At 40.7% G+C, this 23505-nt stretch overlaps 1 protein-coding gene across 2 annotated transcripts in view; it reads right to left on the bottom strand.

The window, feature by feature from the left end:
• The window catches only part of LOC141139846 (probable cation-transporting ATPase 13A4), a 268626-nt gene that overhangs the window by 212142 nt on the left and 32979 nt on the right, over positions 1-23505 (bottom strand). For both annotated transcript variants that reach the window (XM_073626375.1, XM_073626374.1), the window contains exons 7-11: positions 20928-21062; positions 17702-17771; positions 13637-13768; positions 5154-5324; positions 2923-3080 (exon numbers count right to left, since the gene is read on the bottom strand). In XM_073626375.1, the coding sequence (XP_073482476.1) occupies positions 2923-3080; positions 5154-5324; positions 13637-13768; positions 17702-17771; positions 20928-21062 (666 nt within the window). The remainder of the gene's footprint in view (positions 1-2922; positions 3081-5153; positions 5325-13636; positions 13769-17701; positions 17772-20927; positions 21063-23505) is intronic.

Below are 23505 nucleotides of genomic sequence, written 5' to 3'. Positions count from 1 at the left end.
TTGATTAAGAACTTTGTTTACTTTATCCAATTGTGATAACACTTTCACTGTGATTTACACTTCAGAAAGTTTCTGCTGGATGGAGCATATTACACAGCCAACAGAAAACGTTATATTATACAGTATCACTTGTGTGTGTGATTACCAGGGGTGGCCCATTCATTAAGGGTGCACGGGCTCCGCCTCCTCAATCTACGCCACCCCCTATATGATTAATTGATTCATGCATAGCATGAATCTATCCGCGGCTGCAGCGGCCACACCCTATTCATGCGTCCGGCCCCTTTCAGGACACCGGTCACATGAATTACAGTGGCAGGGGTGTTTTTTGAAGCACCTGATTAGAGCCATAGGCTCTAATAGGCTTAAAAATAGGGTGGACTTGTGGTGCAGAGCATTGCGCTCGGATCCCACCCAGGTGTGTTAGAAAAGCCAATGAATATTCACTTTTCTAACACTGAAACGCCTCTCCGCCAATCAGGAAGCGTGGGTCTGATACCCGTTTCCCAATTGGCTGAAAGATCAGGCGATCCTATTGAATGCCTAGGAGGAGGAGGAGGGGAATGCAGGGTGGAAGCCGCTGTGATCCACACCACAGGAGGAGGAAGAAAGCTGTCGGACACGCTGCCCGCCTGCTTCCAAGATGGGGTATGTGTGGGGCTTTGATGTCCTGACTGTCCTCACGGGGGGCATTACCACTGCCGCCAGCCAGCCGACTGACTGGGGGACTGTTTGCCACCACCCCAAAAGAAAAAAACACCAGCCGCCACTGGTGATAACATTGCTTGTATCAAAGTTGCTTGTTGCACTAGCTTGTCAGTTCTTGTTGTGAGTGGTGCTTCCACAAATTATGCTTTATTGCACAGTATGGACCTAGATGGTATATGAATGTGAAGTACAGGTCCATCAGTCATAGCCAATAACATTACTCATTTTTGGTGGGATGTACAATAAATGTGTACAAATTATTTTATCAGTTAAAATTTAGGGTTATGCTTCACTCACAGTTGGCAGACTCCATTCTAAGGAAAGAGGGAATAACTGCCTTGCAAGACGTATTACAATATGAAGCCTTGGCTTCGCCAGAGACTGGCCAGATAGAAGTAAAAATGAATCAGCAAAGGCAGTTACAGCCTTGTTGTATATGGCTAGCATACGCTAAGCATGAACTCTGATGATATTTCTAAGAATACAATTAGGTTCTTTATTTTGTCAATATACTAAAGGGCAGCACTACTGCGAAAAACAATGCATATGCATTTATTGCCAGTACATAATAATGGAGGCGTGGTATATTCAATGCATGTTCATATATGGTTTCTAACGTTTTTACAGTCCAGCAAGTGCATTTGATTGTCCCTATATTTATTCAATGTATGCATGATTACAACAGATCTTCAGACAGTCCATAATCTATATGCATTTAATTCTGTGGCTCCACTTCTAGACCCATTGGAAATAATTGAACTTTTACTCTTTATTTAACATCCAGCTTGGGTGTCCCTATATAGGAATTACATGTTGTCAGATTTCAATCTACATATTTAAACAAGAAAATAAGATTTTTGTACTCATCAAATTAAATCAAATTATCTTCAAGTCCATTGAGGGATACAGGAATAATAGTAGAATAGTATAAAAAATAGACAGTTGGTATATATTGCAGCCTTTAGGAAGTCTGGACCCAACCTCCAACCATCGTGTCTCAATTTTGTGAGCAAGCAATACATAAAGCAAAGGACCATTGTCCCCCAATGGACTCTAAGAAAAATATTTTGTGGTAAGTACAAAAATCCTATTTTCTTTATAGTCCATTGAGAGATACAAGGATATTAGAAATTCATAGACAATTGGGACATTCAAAATCAACTGTTAGCCGCAGTTGGGGTCTCGATAAGTCTCATGGAGACGTCGGCTGTGAGGCTTATCGAGGCTCCAGCTGCGGCTAACACACGACGCTCGTGGATCCCTCAATAGAGACTTTCCGGCAGTCCTCAAGTGCTCGTGTGACACTACACGTGGAAGCTCCCACCTGCTCTAGCACTCTGCATGTGCTCCAACATTTTTCACGCAAGTTTTAGTGTTGTTTGTTACTTATATACTGAATAAATTCCTAAGCTGTTTAAAGGATTGGCTTGGCGCTTCTCTCTCCTCCTTATGAATGAAGAAATGCAGTCTTCACAATAAAGTGTGCTTTACCTTCTTACATGACACAAGACCTAATTATACCCTTATGAGTATTTTAGTTCTTTAGTGTAGTAATTCAGTAAGAAGCATTTTAATGAATTTTAAATAGTGGTTCAGTTAGAAAAGTGTCAGGTTTTGATTGTTTATTGTAATGTATTAATATTTCTTTATTGAAACCTAGACATATGCTGTGTTTATTTTAACAGTACAGTCTGCACTTTCACACTTCTCATTGCTCTAACCTTCCCTGCACAATATTATCACAACAACAGTGGTGTTTTCAATGCAGTGTTACATGAGTGAAACTGTAGCGCTGGGTAATATAATAATATTGAACAGTGATGCCATGGAGCCATCATGATTCACCATAATCTAAGTTGTCGATGTGTTTTGATTAAAAAAGAAGAAATTTGGAGTCCATGTCCAACGATGGGGGTCTTCACTCTCACTGTTTTCACACCCCCCCCCAAAAAATTTAAAATTGGCCCCCTACATACAAACAATATGTTTGTAAAGTACTCTGCTACCCACCAATTTTCTATTGCCAATTGTCAATGTGTGCCAGTATACAGTAAATCCTGTATTTTGCCAAAGGTAGCATTTAGGTAGCCAGTTGTGGAACAGATACCTTTCTCAACTACTTTAAAATTAGCTGCACGGTATAGATAACCATGACCAATTAGCAGATAACATCGACATCGATTTGACGATTCCCAAATGTGACTAAAAACTTACATTATTCTTTGTATTCACAATAGCAATATATATTACTCCAACCACTGAAATGATTACAAGTCCAATTAGGAACCTGATGGCATCTCTGTGAAGTTTAAAGTTGACAGGTTTAGGGTAGAGGATGGATCGAACAAGGTCCCCTTTAGCTGTGTTGAATCCTGAAAATTAAATAGTATTAAATAGTATTAATCAGAAATCACCATTTCAAATGCACCATTGCATTTTTATGCTATATGATCACCAAAGTTAAGCACGGTATATATTTTGTAATGTTGGTCTGTGCTGCAGTAATATGGAGTAGGCTGCTGCTCCTTTAAGGAAATTTCCTTCAAATTCTAGCTCTTCTATTTAAACCCTTCTCACTGTCTCAGTCACATGACTTGACAAAGGGCCCCGCCTGAAACGTGTTGTCAGAACTACAGCTTTTCATCTCCACACACAAGCCCAGATTGCGTTCCATCCCCTGCCCAGACCTTGCCTTGGCCAGCGTGAGTGAGTAACATCACACCCAGGCCGCCAGTTCTCAGACACAGGCTGCATGGCTGTTCTGGCTACAATAGCAGAAGATTGAGTCATCGGACTGAGCCATCCTCATACCATTGGGACATCCCCAGTGAGGCCCAGTGAGGTACTATTTCCTCCCCCACACGAATCCCCAGCATCATTGGGATACTATCACCCACTGTCGGCTCAGCTATCCATATCCCCGCAGCACAGCCGAGCCCCAGAGTCAGCATCACACAGAATGGATTTCACGCTGTGAGTTCGACTTCATCAGTCATTTCAATCCACTATGGCTTTTGTGTTAACCTTCACATATGGATTTATTTGAACTTCAATGCTCTAATAAATTCATTCTTATTTTTACCACACAATTTTCCTGGTGTCACCTGACCCTACATGCACATATACTATATGTGTCACCTACATATATATATCAAGCGGTCCTCCAAGCGCTTGTGTTTTTATGGCTTAATCAGAAATCATCATACCTCAGCACCATTGTTGCCATCAAATATTGACCACTGTTTCATAATTCTTCTCACAGCAACATTGCCAATAACATAAATTTAACATTTTCTTTGGTTGTTAGAGAAATAATTTTTAGCATTTACATTGCTTCATTCAAAACAAAAATGCATACAGTATATCAAAAGCAATTTAACAAAGATTAAATGATCATTGTAAATTAAAAGCTACTCACACAAAAGTGAAAAGAATAGGACACACAGTGTTCTGGAAATGGTCAGAGGGAGAAGGAGGGCTGATAAACTACATTAGCACTTCTGGGAAACTTCTGGGAGATTTCTATTTGGTTCAAACTCCTTCCACTAGATGCCCCCACCTGTCCCTATTTCCATTTAGTTCAACATCACAGGGAGAAGACTTCATTGGACAAATGTGTATAATAATAAGGGGGTACCCCCTGTGGAGTCTGGGAGTTGCCTGAACTGAATTTGTGGCAGTGTTGAATTGTAAGTCTGTTAACTTGATGCACATTTTCACTGGTAAGTTGTACACTTGCAGAGCACTTGAAGCACAAGTTCTAGTTGACACTTTTGCAATTTGTAGCAAATTTGTGTGGCAAGTCTCTAGCAAGAGCAAAGATGCAGTGGTGAGTCTACAGCAAGAGCTCTGCAACTCTACAGCATGAAAATTCAGCCACAGTGACCCCTGTGGTGGGATGACTATTGTACAACATACCTGAACCAGAACTTGCAGCAGACTTGCAGAATGTTTGCAAAGAAAGTTGATCTGGAGTCATGTAATGCGGACTTGCTGCAATTGTGCAACAAACTTGTGAAGCCTGACAAATCTAGCAATAGCTCAGCAAGTCATTTTCAAACTTGCAGCACAATTACTTGCCATCTGGGTTGAGGCTTACCCTTCTGGGGAAAGCAAGGCGTGTTTGTGAACCTTGCTAAGGACCAGTCAATCTCCCCTATGCTGGGGGCAATGAGTCTTTTGTAAGTTGCTATGAATTTTTACAGAAAATGTCAGTTAACTGCAGTTATGAGAAGAAAACTGTTGTGGAAACTTTTTTTCTTAAATTTAGATAAATGTTATTATATGGCAAAGTTGAACTAAGTATCCCCTTTATTCCTCTAGATTGAGTGGTTTAGCCTATACCTGAGGAGTAATCAGTATGTGTAAAGACTGACTCAGTCAGGGGACTAGTGATGGATGGAAGAAGGAGGTTGACCAGCCTAACCGTGGTGACAGGTACTTACCAGTTCTTAACACAACAGCTTTCACAAAGTCTTTATGACTGCTCTGTGCTTGAATGACCTCTGTGCCACAAAACAACACATGCCTCTTGTAATCCTCACCACTGTACTCCTTCCAAGCAAGTGAATTATCAACATTTGGCAATGGTGTCTTCATCACTGGAACGCTTTCCCCTAAGAACAGCAAGCACCGATTTAGTGGTATAGTATGGAAATTGTTTCATGGCTTCTTTATCAGTAAAAAAAATCTGTATAATAAGCAAACTGTATGTAGCATAAAATATATAGTGTGGTAAAAAGAAAATCATTTGGTTTGATAAATTTCCAGCTGTAGGGGAATTATTGTAAGGCCTGCTACTGAAGTGATTTTCAAAGTAGTCAAAGCCAAACCAACTGTACTCAGGATTAGGATTCAATAATTGTTTTTTTTTTATCTTAAAGTCACTAATCAATTCAAATATGCCAAGCACAAACAGGCATGATGAGTAGAAAACGAATAAACATTAAAAAAAAATCAGAACGTTCTTTCAGTCTAGCATTCGATGGCCCAATCATTTGAAATTTTACAGTGAATTTCAGCAATTTTTCAATCGTTTTCAACATTAAAAATAGTTTTTTGCAATTGAATTCTACTACTACCCCTACTACTTTTGCAAATTTCACTTAAATTATTTTTTTTGAAGATTGACTTACAAATAAATAGAAAATTGTTTGTTCATTCATTTTTTATCTTTTCACGTAAATCTACTGTATCACAGTAAGCACACTAACCACCCAAAAATCGAACAATCGGTCTACTGATTTCATTTTACGTTCAGTTTTTTTGTCCATGTTAAGTGTGTTCCTAAACAAGATATTATGATAAGCAGATGTTATTTCTGCACATCAGTTTGTATTTCCTTAAGGGTAACATTCTTTTAAGTGATTATAAACCCCTGTGAACAGCAGCACACTGGCCTTCCCAGTGAATAGCTGTGTGGGGGCATGTCAGGACAAGTCTGTCAGGACAAGGACAACTTTACAAGTCTGATTTTGAACACTATGCGATTATTCAAGCGTCTGATGTCCAATTATTTTACCACCTCAAGGTTTATAAATACCAGCTGGGTGGCCACCCTTTGCACTAGATAGATAGATAGACAGACAGACAGACAGACAGACAGACAGACGGATAGACAGACAGACGGATAGACAGACGGATAGACAGACAGATAGACAGACAGATAGACAGACAGATAGACAGACAGATAGACAGACAGATAGACAGACAGATAGACAGACAGATAGACAGACAGATAGACAGATAGATAGATAGATAGATAGATAGATAGATAGATAGATAGATAGATAGATAGATAGATAGATAGATAGATAGATAGATAGATAGATAGATAGATAGATAGATAGATAGATAGATAGATAGATAGATAGATAGATAGATAGACTGTATTGTCATTGTATACATACAACAAAATTTTTCCGGATACTCTTTACAGCAGCAATAAAACATTTCTCAAGAAAACCACACATACATACTCTTAGTACATGCCCACATATCTATTTAAATATATCAAAATATAAAATGTTATTTAAAAAAAAAAATAAAAGAATGTTAAAATTCTACATAAAATTTCTAAAACACTGTACCTGATGGGATTATGGACAATACGGCCCTAGGGAAAAAACTATGCTTTAAGCGATTAGTGTGCGTTTTAAGTGTTCTATATTTTCCCTGATGGCAATGGGACAAACACACTGTAACCTGGGTGGGTTGGATCAATACTAATAGCTTTTGCCCGCTTTTTTAATTGGCTGGCATATGCTGTGTCCAAATTTGGTAGATCTGTTCCTATGATCCGCTGTGCTGTTTTCACCACATGAGACAGGCACTTCTTATCCTCCGCCCTGCAGCTGGCATACCACACTACAGCTCAGTTGAGAAGAATACTCTCAATGGTACAATGATAGAAATTGATCAGAAGCCTTAAGGGCAATCCAGCCTGCTTCAGTCTCCGAAGGAAAAACAGTCTCTGCTGCGCTTTTTTTCACTAGAAAAAAAAGTATTTTGAGACCATGACAACTCCCTTGTAATATGTACTCCCAAAAATGTAATAGTGTCCACCCTTTCCACCTCCTCACCATCTATATAAACCGGGCAATGATTGATCTTTCTTGATCTCCTATAATCCACTATTATTTCTTTAGTTTTTGCCGTAGTGAGTATTAAATCATTTTCTCTACACCACTCAACCAAATGTTGAATTTCCTGCCTATAAGCTGTCTCATCATTATCTTGTATGAGTCCCACTAAAGTGGTGTCATCAGCAAACTTCACTATAGTGTTAGACGCATGTATGGGAGTACAATCATGCGTGAACAATGTAAACAAGGCCGGACTTAACACACATCCCTGTGGTACCCCTGTATACCCTGTATGAGACATATACTTAAGGGTTTACAATATTGCTATTATATAGCTTTGCATCATTGTGGAGTCTAAAGATATAAAGATACAAGTGAACTTAAGAGCAGGAGCAGGTTAATTAGGAGATGTTTTTTAAATATATCCTGTGGCACATGTTTTCTATGTTATTAATGATATTTTTTTTATAATAAAGATCAAGTTTTGTATGTGAATGGAAGGAGTCACACATTTATGTTCACAGTGCCCCCCCCCCACTGGGATACAATGGTTAACCCTAGAGGGTGTTCAACAGATTGGCTTAATTACTTGAGTGGGAAAGGAGGGGTTGAACCCATATCCACTTGATTGTTCGAGTATTGAGTTATATGAATTAGTGGAGGGCTCCCCCACCAGAGGATAAGATTAAATGATCAAACCTTGTAGGATTCTATAACGTGGCTTATGTGTATATACAGTATAAGGAAGAACAACCAAGGACCACTGAAAAAAACATCCTCTATTGTCCACCTAACTATGGGACAACTGGGCCCTATGACCTAGAAAGGAAAACCATCCTGATAATTATCATATGTCTAGATGAAGCACTGGCAGGAAAGATCCTTAAAGTAGAGCTCCATCCAAAAGGGGACGCTCCACTTGTTTGCGTCCTCCCCCCCTCCGTTGCCACATTTGTCACCTTTTGAGGGGGCAGTGGGTACCTGGTTTTGACACTGCAAACTCAGTCAGAAGTTAAGCCCCCCTCCTCTTTGCCCCGCCACCGGGCCATTCGCAAAGCGCAGCGCACTTCGCGCATGGGCAGTAGGGAATCGGCTGTGAAGCTGCAAGGCTTCACTGTCTTCCTTATACTGCTGGTTCTCCTGTGCCCTCTTCTCCAATCCTGCTCTGACCTTCCACTCTTTTGATACATTTCCTTTGTCTCAATCCACACACTATGTATTATTTACATTTGTGGTCAAATTGATTGGCTTACAGAACTTTTAAAGGACATTCTTTCTAGACATCCGCACACCAGGAGAATGTAATCCAACGAAATGTCTTTATTGTAAAATCAGGAACAAATCATGTACAAAGCACCATGGATAGAATGTACAGATAATCAGCTAACGCGTTTCACGCTCTGCGGAGCGCTTACTCATAGCTAACAATAATAAAAATGAAACCACATATATACCATTTATCATGAATCATGTGAGCAAGTGGTAAATCTAAAATGCAGAACAGCTGAGATCTGATTGTGAAGGGTGTGAACATTGGTCAGTGGTCGATGAGCACAGGGATGAAAATCCCTGTGAGTGCAGGGTGTATATGTGTAAGCAGCGGCAAAATGTAGAAAAAAGGAACCAATTATATAAAATGCTATATAAGCATGTAAGAAACGTAAAATACATATGAAGAATGATAACAAAAAGTGGAGAAAGGGGCTATATTTGGATTAACGTGAAAAATAAATGATAAAAAGTAAATGAAAAGATTGAGAAATCTTAATGGGTAGTGAATGCTGGTGTAAAAATAAAAATAAATATAAATTACACCAGAAAAGAAAAAAGGAACAATGCATGTGAAGTGTGTTTGGGGAGTGAAGGAAAAAGAAAAATATGGGGTTTTTGTGTATGCAAACAATATCACAATAACGTGATATTAATGCTGTGTATGGATATTGTGAAACCAAAAAAATTAATTATTATTATATATATATATATATATATATAACTATATAACAGTGGTTATCTGATAGTAAAAAAGTGATGTGGTATTGTGGAAAGTGGAAGTCCCATAGGGAATGTTTGCTTAATATTTCAAAAGACCATGAATATGTGTGTGTTTCATGTGTGTGAATGAACTCTATGACCAGGATGTATGTGAATATAATAAACATGTGTTTTAATTCTGTTTATAAAATACATGGTCATATAGAAAAAGGGGAGGGGGAAAAACAACATACATGCACACTTTCTCTGTTTCCAATAAAAACAATACTAATATATCAGAATTGAATACATTTGTGTCCACATGTGAATTATTCTGGTGCATAACATCAATTTTCCGTAAATTGTGAAAATGAAGCACCTTTCCTAAGGAAACGAAAAAGGAGGGGGAAACCTTCATCAATTTACATGTGAAGACATATATTAGTACCGTAGATAACATATTATAAATACTATCATGATAAAAATTATTATAGTGAGCATGAGAACCATGCTTATAACAAAAACAACTCCATATTTTTCAGTGTGTACATAAAAAACCTATAAACTAGGCACTTACATGCACAAACCAATGTTTATATGTTTGTGTATCTGCGTGTGCACAGGTGAAGGTCGCAATTAACGGGAGAAAAACTTTCCATGTCAATAACCTTGTGCACACGCATTCACACAGAGACCATGCTTGTTAGGACTCTAATTTTCTATAAATGGTGAAAAAAACTTTTATTATAAAAATGTTGTGTACATATACTGATTAAGATAAAAAACCATATAGAAAGATGTATATTTGTCCTAAACCTGAATCAACAAATCATGGGAATACTAAAGAATGTTTATTTGTTAATTACATTAGTCTTGTTTAAAACTTGGATTCCCAGAGATCAGGATAAAAGGAAGAACTCTCACGAAGTGACTTATCTTTTTGAAGAGAAAAGAGTAATGGACATATTTATGTGAAAGCCTCGAGTGTTAATCAAAATAATTACCGGATGTATTGAGTTAAACCCTGCCGAGTATTAAGGTTGTCTAAGTATTCAAATATATCAAAATATATTAAGTAGTATTTAAACATAAACTTGACAACCCCAACAAACGATTATGTGACTGGATGAGACTATGTCGGTGCTAGTGGAGAATATAGTAAAACTTTGCTGTAAGCATAGCGGCATATGAATGATTTTAAAAGGGATACCATTTCTCCACAAAGCTGTGAGTGAATATCGCTGTGTCAATGGTCTCTTAGCGGTCAGTAAATGTGTTGCCTTAATTACGATTTGTGTCTAGCCTTTAATCCAGGTGTGGAAAAACATCAGAGGGCTTTAAGATGTTACAAACATTGTGTCACTATTTTGGAAGATAACAAGATGTCTAAGTAAATACCATCGATCAATAAACGCAATAAAGCTGTATGCAAAAGCATGCAGCTAAAAAAGGTAGCTAAAATAATTCAGTGAAAATGTAACTAGATGGCTATGTCTATGAGTAAGGCGATCCATGGTTACACTAAGGAATGAAGAGTGTGACAGATCTCATAGAGCGAAAATCCATGTCATATGTGTCAAGCTATGTAAAAAATAGTAACCATTCAACAAGGGTATTACTGTGTCTCTGTGTGTAACCAACTATGAAAGTTGTATGTAGCTAGAAAAAGGCTCTGAACTGAACATAGCCACACAACAAAAATAGGGATAGATTTAAAAATAGAAATAGATTGCGGTGTCACCACGTCCATAGACACCGTGGGCTATAAGAATGAGTGAAGCCGAGGTGTTTGCTCAGCATTTTCATATAAGTTTCACTCTGTTAGCCCTATTACTGAGTTAGATGGTCTGTATGTCTTTATTTTTTTAAAAATTAAAAATCTACTAGACTTAATATAAAGGTCAATTTCCAAAAATTTAAACATAAATAATATTATTTAGAATAATATATAGTAGAAGAAAAAGTGAAACTAGAGGATAAACATATGTGTGTAAAAGCAGACTCAAAGTGAATATGGATCGCTGTGTTGCCACGTCTATGGACATTACGGTCTATGAGATCAGGTATATAGAGCCAAGATATTTGCTCAGCTTTCGGTGTAAGTTTTACCCTATTGATCATATCACTGAACTAAATGGTCTGTGTGTCTTCATTTATTTATTAAGGAGTAGGGGGTTGACTGAGCTTTGTATGGAAAGCATAAACATAAATGGTATTGTTTTTAATCACGTTTAATTATATTATGCTTTGAATTTACTTGTTGCTGTTATATTGTAGATGTAAAGATAACTTGACCCATAGTTATGGCTACAGTAACGAGTAAATATTTGGGACCGATGGGAGTGTATATTGTCATTACCATGAGAGGTCTTTGAAAGGGAAAATTAAACTAAATAATGAGTATAGAGACTATATAATCACAAACCAGAATAAATAAACCATATGTTAATCATAGTAATAAGAAACATCCCATTCGAAGTTTAAGCCAAAAGGAATTCTAGTATTTAAAGAAAAAATCCAAAAAACTTCACGTTTGCATAAAAGATGGAACTTATCTCCTCCTCTAATAGGCATAACTATTTTTTCTACTCCTTGAATAAACAAGCTGGAGACATCTTTTTGGTGTACGAAAATCCAGTGCTTGGCCACATTTGTTAATTTATCTTTTGCTATGTCATATAACTGGTCATTATTCTGGTGCGTAACATAAATTTTCTGTAAATTGTGAAAATGAAGCACCTTTCCTAAGGAAACGAAAAAGGAGGGGGAAACCTTCATCCCTGTGCTCATCAACCACTGACCAATGTTCACACCCTTCACAACCAGATCTCAGCTGTTCTGCATTTTAGATTTACCACTTGGTCACATGATTCATGATAAATGGTATATATGCGGTTTCATTTTTATTGTTAGCTATGCGTAAGCGATCCGCAGAGAGTGAAACGCGTTAGCTGATTATCTGTACATTCTATCCATGGTGCTTTGTACATGATTTGTTCCTGATTTTACAATAAAGACATTTAGTTGGATTATATTCTCCTGGTGTGCGGCTGTCCGGACTTTTTTCTTCCCTCACAACATGGATTAGCATTAGCCAGCACCTGGGGCTTTTCAACTCTGGAGAGCAACATTCAGTTTATACCTGGTTTGGATACAACCTGGTGCGGGGAAAACGCATGTGCTACATTCTTTCTAGAGTCATAATTTATGCTGCTTGTTTTTCTTGTGCGTGCAATTCTTTGTTTATTTGGAATTTTTTTTTTTTTGCAGACTAAGCTTGTCTGGCCTAAAGTTCTCTTTTCTCAACCTTGACTCCAATTCTGTTCTACATATAATTTTAGATGCAAAGTTAAAAAAGGACATTTTAAGTCCAGAAGGCACCTAAATACTAGTCTACGTATACTATATAAAGCACACCTGAAGGGTTGCTGCCAGGGCTGGCTAGGGGAACTAGGCAGCTGTCAAGGGTGCACTGCTGCCTAGGGGGCCTGGCCGGGAGAACACAAGGGACTGAAGACTGCCACCCTACATAGAGTGGGGTGCTGACTGACTTTCTGCTGGCCAATCCAGAGAAAGCAGCAGCCGTGGAGGACATCCATCATGGCTGCTGTGAAGGAGGTCAGCAGCAGCTCAGCCTGTGAGAAGGGTGACACTGAGCCGGCTCCCGGGAGGCGGAGGACAGTTGGGGGGTGGAGGAGGCTGCCCCAGTGAGTCCTCTATGACAATCAACACTTGGCTGTAGGCACCTGCACTCTAGGCAAGACAACCACCACCACCCCTCCCCCACCAGGTGGGCGGCAGGGGTGGGGGTGGGGATAGTCTTGCCTAGGGCGTGAAAAAGTCAAGCACCAGCCCTGTTGGCTGCTAGTGATAAAGCATGGCAAGTAGATGATCATCAGTATACCCTATGAACCTTTACAGTTATGTTCTTAAACACTCCTGCAGGTAATAAAGCTTCAGAACATTTAGTATTGTTTCTTCTTTAAATGAGTGTATGTCATGGGTGCTAGTGCAAAACATGAAGAAGAGTCCCACAACATATTCTCATACATATTTAAATATAAGCACGTACACATACCTTACAAACAAATGCCTTCTTTGTTTAAAAGTAAACCTTTCATCAGAGAAATGTGTGGGCAGCCATTGTTGACCTCTTTCTCAAAATGCTATCAGCCTGGCTCTCATGCTGACCTACTGTTACAAATCAGAGCCTGAGAGAGGAGGTGAGTATGACAACCAGGTAACTAGCATTTTCAGAAGTATGGGTCAACAAAGACAGCTGCCATGTTTCTTTCATAAAAAAAAAAAAAATACATTCACTGTTAAAAGGCTGGCGACAGTTCCTTGTAAAATCAAATAATATTTTTGCATACCTGTTAACATTCCTTCATTTACAACACAACTTCCTGTTAGTAGTACAGAATCACAGGGCAAATCAAACTTTTTTCTTGTTAAAATCATGACATCTCCAGGAACTAAATACTGTGATTCAATTTCCTCAACAACTAAGGAAAAAATAATATAATAACTTTAAAACAATTCTGTGCATGTACTTTGTATTAATTATTATCAGTACTGCTTAAAGACATGCCATTATACTAATGGTATAATATTTTGTGTTGTGCTACTATGGTATGGCACACCCTAGTGTTTTTACATGAACCCCTTTACAGCAGTGTTACACATACAGTAAAGAATATGTAGTGGCAAGGAAGGCGAGAGTTAATGCCCAGTGCATAGATGCATCAATGTCTTGTTTTGGGGCACGCTCTATTTGCACCCCTTGAACCAAGACCGAGCTGTCACTGACAGGCCACAGTCAACTACTGGTTATTGGGAGCCAGTAAGCATGGCTCCCAAACATAGGCGTGCACAGGGGGTGTGCCAGGTGTGCCTGGGCACACCCTAATAACTCTGTACAGTGCCAATTCCCCCTTCTGCCTGGGCTTCCCTCGTGTTGCATGCCCCCCACCACGGTGCTGCTGGCTTCCCTCCTCTCCTCTCCCCCAAAGCTGCTGTAATATCTCATTTACCAGCCCCTTCCTTTTCTAAATGAACACTGTGAACACACTCACTGTGTTCAATCATAACTGTGTTTACTATGCTTCAATTTGTGAATGAACAGGAAACCGCTCAGCACATTCATGTGTGTTTGAGCTTTGGGGTGCACACCCTAATGCAATAGGCTGTGCACACCTATGCTCCCAAAGATATCAGCACTCTGCAGCTATTCACAGTGCGGCAAGATTGAGAGCAGGCATCACGGCCCTATAAGTGCTGGCTTCGGACAACAAATAAACACAACTAAATAAACAAAGTTTCTGCCTCTGTGAGCTCCTCAATGTCTCTTTCTCTCTCTTCTTCTGTGAAGTTGATCCTTCTATTTCCTAAGTCAAATGAAAGTAAAAGTGAAATATCTGTGCTCAGGTGAATCTGTGCATATATTAGTTGCTGGCACTATGCCTAGATACTCGGCACAACAGATATAGGTATATAACAAATGCAGCGCTCACAAACTCAAAATCAGAATGATAACAATAAAAAGTAAGGAAATAGGCCTTTCCCCACAAACAGCCATATGTGTAATCACAATGCTTTACATAAACTGTGATATTGTGGTAATAAACAAAACATAAATCTACAAAGTGCTTAAATCCAGGAATTAATATAGAGACCTATACAGCAGAAAATATACTAGGACAGAACAAAAAGAACCCCACAAGCCATGATGAGAAAATAGGATGAGCCCCTCAGGTTGTCACCATCAAACACTTGTAAAGTCTCCCAGGTGTCATCGATCACACACAAGGCATACAAAATAATGCAATCCTCCATATAAGACCCCTTTCACGCTGAGGCAATTTTCAGGTGTTTTAGCGCTAGTAATAGCACTTGTAAAGCGCCTGAAAACTGCCTCCCATTCATTGCAATGGGTGGTTTCACACCCGGGCGGTGAGCATGCGGGACGTTAGAAAAAGTCCTGCAAGCAGCATCTTTGGGGCAGTTTGGGAGCGCTGTATACATTGCTCCCAAACCGCCCCTGCCCGGTGCAATGAATGGGCAGAGCTTCCGAAGCACCACAACAAGGGAGTTTTTGGGGTTAAAAGCGCCCCACTAGCAGCTGAAAAGCAGCAGTAAAGCATTGCTAAAACAAGCGGTGTGAATGCACGGGGGGCCCCAGTGTGAAAAGGCTCTAAGAGTGGTCACATGTGCATAAAAGAGACCCTCGACATAAGCACATATTACAGCAGCATGGAATTCTAGCATCAAAGATGTCCACCATTCCTTCCCACATGTTCAGAAGCGTGTATCTGGGACCGCCCTACCGGTTTAGTCACAAATTACATCATCAGGGGCATGGATACAAGCTCATACTGAGCTATTTAAACAGCGGTGCAGCGGCTCCCTACAAGTTGTGGATAATATATATATATATATATATATATATATATATATATATATATATATATATATACTGTGTATATATATATATATATATATATATATATATATATATATATATATATATATATTGTGACAACTGACAGCAAGATTCCTGATGGCCCTGTGGGTGAGTGGAGGCTGGAGAGAGTGGGTGAATCTCACTATGCACATGTAACCACTCTTATATGGAGGGTCGCATTATTTTGTATGCCTTGTGTATGATCAATGACACCTGGGAGACATTACAAGTGTTTGATGGTGGCAGCCTGAGAAGCTCATACTTTTTTCTCATCACGGCTTGCTGGACTCTTTTTATTCTGTCCTAGAGTATTTTCTGCTGTATAGGTCTCTATATTAATTCCTGGATTTAAAGCAGAGCTCCACCCAAAAGGTGAAGCTCCACTTGTTTGCTTCCTCACCACCTTCGCTGCCATATTTGGCATCTTTCATGGGGGGGAGCGGGTACCTGGTTTTGACAGGTACCTGCTCCCACTTCTGGGTGACTTTGCCGCGCGAAGGTTCGGCTCCCCTCCTCCGTTTTCCACCTCCGAGCCATGCACAAAGATCAGCATGCTTCGTGGATGCGCAGTGGGGAGCCGGCTGTAAAACCACAAGGCTTCACTGCCAGTTTCCCCTACAAGAAATAGTGGCGGCAGCACACGAGAGCCAACTGAAAAATCGGCTGGGGTGAAGACACCACTGGATTCCAGGATAGGTAAGTGTCCCAATATTAAAAGTCAGCAGCTACAGTATTTGTATTTATTTTTTTCTGAAGGAGCCTGGAGCTCCTCTTTAAAGGGTAAGTTGAACTTACACTGGATAGTGTAAGTAGTGTAATGAGTTTGTGAGCTTTGCACTTATCCATGCCATTCCTTCAGAGCTGTGTGCCGCAGCCGAGACTCCCGTGCACATGCGGGGGAGTGACGCCATCGCTGCTCCGCCAGTTAGAAGGCCAGAGTCCATGAACCCGGAAGGAAGACTAGGTGAAGAAGAAGCCTCTGTAGTGGTGACAACGCGCTGCTGGAGGGCTTTGTTTTAAGGTAAGTCTTTCATATGTGCTAGTATGCAATGCATGCTAGCACATTATAATATTGCCTTGCAGAGTGAAACTATTTTTTTTTAACTTTACTTTACTTTACTTTACAGCTTTAAAGCTGGAAGGAAATCAGGGACACATTTTGTTTAACTGGGGACAAAATCCGGAACACTTTTTCCCCGAGGACAGACCACTAAATCAGGGACTGTCCCCTGAAACCAGGGACATCTGGTCACTATAAACTACAATAGATTAGCGGGGAAAGCTGTGCAGTTTGCAGGCTATACTTAAAGGAAAGCATTGCAATTAGTGAAAAATCATTATAAAGCTAGGTATAAGAAAGCTTTGTATGTAGATGTTACAACTCTGTTCTCTGTGTAATTGGCATCCATTCTCTTTCTCTTTCTCCCTTTCCTTCTTTACTACTACCTCTCTTATGCCCTGTACACACGATCGGACTTTCTGACAACAAAAAAACGTGGAATTTTGTTCGAAGGTTGTTGGCTCCAACTTGTCTTGCATACACACGGTCACACAAATGTTGGCCAACAATTACGAACGTGGGAACGTGGTGACGTACAAGACGTATGACAACCTGAGAAAAGGGAAGTTCATTAGCCAGTGCGGCTCTTTCTGCTTGATTCTGAGCATGCGTGAACTTTGGTGCGTCGGACTTGTGTACACACAATCGGAAATTCCGACAACAAAGTTTTGTTGGTGGAAAATTTGAGAACCTGCTAGCCAACATTTGTTGGTGGAAAGTCCGAAAGCAAATGTTCGATGGAGCATACACACGGTCGGACTTTCAGCCAACAAGCTCACATCCAACATTTGTTGTTGGAAAATCCGATCGTGTGTATGGGGCATTACTCTTCCTCTAATCTCGTTCTAACTGATCTCATTTGCTCACTCCAACACATTTTTACGCAAAGACTGGCATTTAGATTTTTTAACTCACCATTTTTCCTGAGAACAGTAACCATTGTATTGTTATGAGATGCAACCATCTTGTGTAGTTTCAAAGATTGCTTAAAAAAATATATAATAATTATTGCAGTATTAAAGTATATGTAGATTCATTTGTTAAAATCTGATATAAGCTTTAACATGTTAATGTAATTTCAAAAGTAATTTTCAATTTTTCAAATCTGCAGCTTCTTTTAAAATAATACTTTGTGACCCCACCATTAAAAGATCAAAGTTTAGGAAGTTCTTGTCAGGGCCAATGTTTGGAATGGACAAACCAGTCAATTGCCAGAGCTCCTGGTTCCAAAGGGCCCCTGCTGTTATATTGCTTGGCTGTTAGCCAGCGTGGATGGTATCAGTGTCATCCTTTCTCTGCCGCTTGCACTCTGTGACACTGGCCTCCACCCTTCTCACATTCATGGCCAGCCACTCCATTATTTTTGCAGGCTTTGCTGCCTTCCTCCGAAGAGCAATGCACTATGCAGCCCAGAGCCAGCAGCTCACTCGGACTGAACTAGTTGCAGTGTACGTTATGCAGGATGTGGCTGATTACAGCTCCAACTCTCCATAATTCCAGCAGGAACCCATTCTATGCGGGGTAGAGTGTTCAGGGTGCTATAAGCTGTGTATACAGGCTGTACTATACTGTCTATATTCTGTGTGTGTCTGTATGTGTGTCTATGAGACTCTAGTTTGTGGTACAAAAATTAAAGCAGAACTTCACTCTGTCAATCAACATTGACTATTTTTAATCCTTACGCTGCTAGCATTTGTAGATAGGGAAGTATATCATATTTACTTTTTTAGGCCCCTTTCACACCAGGGGACCGATCCGCCTGTCTGTTTTTTAGGCGCACCCGATTGGACCATCCATTGATCTCTATAGGGCGGCGGATTTCAGCAGACATGTGTCTGCTGACAACCGTCAGCATCCTATCGAATGACGATCGGATGGAAACGGACTTGCAGATCATTTCCATTCGACAGTCCCATAGAGGAGAATGGGCTGTGTACGTGTCCGCTCTGTATAGCGGAGCAGACACGGACCTGTCATCCGCCTGCTCAGTGGGGAGCAGCGGGGACATCCCCTGCTGAGCAGGCAGATCTGCTTGAATGGATCCGCTCTGTCTGAAAGGGGCCTTAAAGTGGAGTTCCACCCAAAAATGCAACTTCCGCTTTAAGTGAATGTGACCCCCTGACCTGTCACATTTGGCATGTCATTTTTTTGGGGGGAGGAGCGGATACCCTCTTTTTAGAGGCACCCAGCTCCCACTTCCCGGGCTCTGCGGTGCCGGAAGGAAGTTCACCTCTCCCCCCTCCCTCTGTGCAATCTTCTGGGACACGTCACAGGTTTCAGAAGATTGCCTGGCCAATCACAGAGCACAGCGCGGCTCGTGCATGCGCAGTGCGTGCCCGGCTGTGAAGCCACAGCCGGGCGCCCACAAGCAGAATGCCGGCGCCGCGGAGAGGAGGGGGAGAGGAGTGGGGCTTAGTTCATCCACATTGCTGGACCATGGGACAGGTGAGTGTTAGATCAGCTAAGCACACCCTCCTGCCGGCATGCCTGAGCTAAGGGCAGATAGAAGTTAAAGTGCTACTAAACCCAGTAATATGAAAATGGTTAATCTGCCCCCCCACAGTGCCCATGGCTTATAAATCTTCTTTTTACATTAAAATATTGCCACTATAGACCTTTTTGGCTGATCTGTATACCACGGTCAGAAATAAACTGCACAGTTTCTCCAGTGCTGAGAGTTCAGGAAGGTGAAGATTTCCACTGCAGCCTGTATACACGCCCATATGTGTGATGTCAATATCATGTAACCTGACTAGCTCTGATCAACAAGTAAATGTTCTCTCCAGCATAAAAGACACAACTGAGCATGTGCAGGTCGGCTACCCTGCCTATGTTAGCTGGCCTTCCCCAGATAGACAGTACAGGTGGGGGAGGATCTGTGCATACAGGATAAAACAGACTTTTTACACAATGCAGAGGATTAACCCCTTAAGCTCCACAGTGAGTATAACAAGCATGCTATGCTGCATATACAGACTGATTTTACTGTTGTGGGTTTAGTAACACTTTAATGCTACATGGATCATCTTTCAAAGTGATTTCTCAGCAAAAATAAATAAATAAACATATATATATATATTTTTTTTTTTAAATATGCACTGTAGGCCACACCTTAGCATAATATGGCTAAGCGCAGTAGGTGCCATGGCTTGATTCACACATAACAATGTCCCCCCAGGCCTGCCTGTCTGTATGGTCTTGACTTTCATAGCTAACCTGAAGAACACATTCACCTGCAAAAGCAATTAGTATTATACACTAAGTAGGTGTTATGTTGAATATGGAGGGGTGTATGCTGCTGATTTCTGAAGCCCACTTTCTGTGAACTACCTCACTTTCTTTTTGTACAATTGTTGAACCGTCTCTAGTTGATATATCTGTGTTATTCTGCTGCTTGGGATGGGTTATTGTGTTGCTTGCATATACAGCCTGAAAAATGTAGCTCTATTTAATTAATAAAAACACACACATTTTGCCTCTCCCACATCTTGCCATACACGCTATAAGCATCACTTTTTAAATCTCTCTTTCATTGAGACACCCTGCCACAGAAAATAGAATTTAAGCATTTGGGCCCGCACTTAAATTTTTACCCAGGGCCCCACTTTAACTAAAACTGGCCCTGACTCCTGTTATAGGGTGAGATGATTCTGTCTCTGTCTCCCAGTTGTTCTCCTGTGCTGTCACTCTGTAACATGGACTTTCAATGTCTAAATTATACAGACACAGTCCACTGTTGTCACCATGCACTGTATGTATACAGTAAGGGCTTCAAGGAGGCTGCACGAGATGTGCAGCTTTGAGATGTAAAACAGGTTGAAAACATTGGTAAAATTAAGTATTTATTTATAAAGAAAAATAAATAATTGTTTATGATACACAACGCTTTATACATTTAAATTTCACTCAATTAATGTTAACTATCTGGATTTTTTTTCTAAACCGCTGACTTGCAGATCAGGGACATCATAATAAAGTCAGTCACCTGTCCCCAGGCGGTGACCCAAACCGCTGAAACCAGAAGGACAATGTGATAGCCAGGCATCTAGTAATGAAGCCATCAATAGCAGCCTCCACGTGTTTCTCATAAAGAGTTTCCTTTAGGGCATGATTTACAATAATATTAGCTTAATGCACCTACCTTCCTGAGAGTGTAGACTGTGGCCATAATTGACAGGATTGTAATAACAACAAGTATTGCAGCATATTCAGTATATCCAGTAGCAAACCAAAGGCTCAGTGAGAAGGCTTGAAAAACGTAGAAAGGATTTAAAACCTGTTAAAGGCATAAATTAAAGATGTTAGTGTGTATTTATATTGAAACTTCAGCTTTGTTGAGGAGCAAAACAATCTACTCCAAGCTATATAGTATGTACAGTGTATATGTATATCAGCCCTCAAATTTTGCTCTCGCCTACTCGCATTTTTCAAGTGGAAAATGAGGGCTGGTGAGCGTGGGCTGCCATGGAGTGGGGGGGGGGGGGCGAGCACCGCCAGCAGGCGGGGTTGAATGGGAGCTCTTCTCCCAGTGATCGCCCAGAGGAAGAGAGAAGAGAGAGCCGGCTGGATCATCAGAGCGTGGAAACATGGCTGTAACAGCTTTCATTTCATTTGCCGTGTGTTCCCCACACTCGCTGTCACATACAGCCCTGCCTCCTGGCCCGGGTACTTTGATAGACAGAACACCCATCCAATCCAGCTACGTGTGACATATATCAAAGTCCCTGGGCCAGGAGGCGGGGCTGTATGTGACAGTGAGTGAGGGGAACACATGGAGATTGAAATGAAAGCTGTTACAGCGAAGTTCCTCGGGGCTCTGATGATCCGGCCGACAATCCTCTTCCTCTCCTCTCTTTCCCTGCATAGGTAGGCTGCATTGATGGACACAGGTGAAGTAGCATTGATGGACACAGGTAGGCTGCATTGATGGACACATGTAGGCTGCATTGATGGACACAGGTGAAGTGGATGGGCACTTCTATACTGTGTTATGAGCGGTACGCTGCCATATAAAGAGGAATTGTCTTATTGCTGCTGGAAAGGGCATTCATGTATTATAGACTGTTATTATTAACTATCTCCAATACAATAAAATGGAGTTGTACTGTGACTCTGGCTTCTTTGAAGTTATTGAAGTAGATGCCTGTCGCCATGGAGATGTGAGGGGCAAAAAATAGTAAATAGCGGCGCTAGATAAAGGTGATAGCATAAGGTTGTATGGCAACTGAAATATATACACATATAAATTAAGTGTGAAAACATGCACACATAAATATGTTATAAAACATATGTTAAAAACAAATAGTCCATTAATAGTCCATTTTCCTGTGTATTCAGCACCTGGAAGCAGCACCCTTAGAGTGAAGCAGTGTACAGAATACAGAGATGTGAGGGGCAGCACACTGTTAGATCATAGTACTATATTGATACACCTGTAGCACCCTCCTAGTTAAGTTGCTAGGATGTTAGGCAAGTTTAGTTCTTTTTGGCTCCTTTGTAACCAGTGGAGCAGTTGTTGATTGTTTTGCACTGTTCTGTGCTTCACAGGCTGCAGGTTTGATTGTATCTCCCTGTATTCAAGATATTTCTAGACCATAGTGGGCTGGAAAGTCAAATAAGCAGTCTGAATATTTGTAGGACTTCAACCAATCCCTGGAGAGGTGTGCCCAGTAGGTAGCTAGAGAGCACAAAAAGAATCTGAGGACTGGAGCAGCCCTATTTTTGTCCTAATGGAGGAGTTTGCAGCCTGAAGGAGTCAGCTCTTCTAGGCAGACTGCTGGAGTTTTCTAAATGTTCATCAAGGTCCCAGCTGTGGCATAGCTGGGGGGGGGTCTACTTCTAAAATCCTTCTCTGAAAGTAATCAAAGGAATCTCACCTAAGGACTTGGTCTGGAGAGCTCACTGAAGAGTGCCCCACGGAAGTTGGAAGAGATCTGGCTGCCCTGTTGCATTGTGAGCATTAACCTGTTTCTCAATGAAGAGTGTCCTGTGAATACTGGAAGGAGGCATCCAGTGATCCTATGACATTGTGAGTACTGACTTGAGCTCAAGGGCCTGGCGATTGTGTGTTGTTTCTTTTGTGCAGAGGAGAAAGTGGTAGTTCTGTCTGCGAAAGCTTTTAAAACAGGACTCAGTTCTTTAATCTGTACTTGCTCCTGCATAGAGACTGTACAGGGAGGCTTAGCAAAGTGAAGTGTTTTCCTGTAATTGTTAAGAAATTCTGAAGTATCCCAAATCACCCTACACCCCATCCAAGTTTCTACTAGAAAATAAAATTCAAACAGACAACCCCCCAGACTGAGGAGCTGGAGTGAATGGACTGTTGTTGCTGTGTAGATAAGTGAAGGGTTTATAACCAGCCATGTATGTACACCAGCTGTCCAGGCCTTAGTCAGTCCTGATTTGAAGCGGGCCCCCCAGTGGAATGAGTAGGTGGCTTTGTCATAGTTGGCCCTGCTTTCAAGCTAAACACTAATCATTTTTTGAGAACCAGCAGCACCTTTTATCTTCTCGTAAAGTGTTATGACAGGATGAATAGACCTTATAACTGGAGCACCAAGTAACACTTATGATCATTTCTATTGTCAAACACTGATTGCCAACCAGGTCAAACAGGTAGGAGGGAATTTACTAAACACTTTTTAAATCTGGTGCATTGACACTGTTTATTGGCTTACGTGTGCACTACTACACACCTTCATTCAGACACGATTGATACT

The sequence above is a fragment of the Aquarana catesbeiana genome, linkage group LG04 (assembly GCF_042186555.1).
Source record: "Aquarana catesbeiana isolate 2022-GZ linkage group LG04, ASM4218655v1, whole genome shotgun sequence".
Classification (NCBI taxonomy): Eukaryota; Metazoa; Chordata; class Amphibia; order Anura; family Ranidae; genus Aquarana; species Aquarana catesbeiana.
This window is presented reverse-complemented; position numbering and strand designations above follow the sequence as displayed.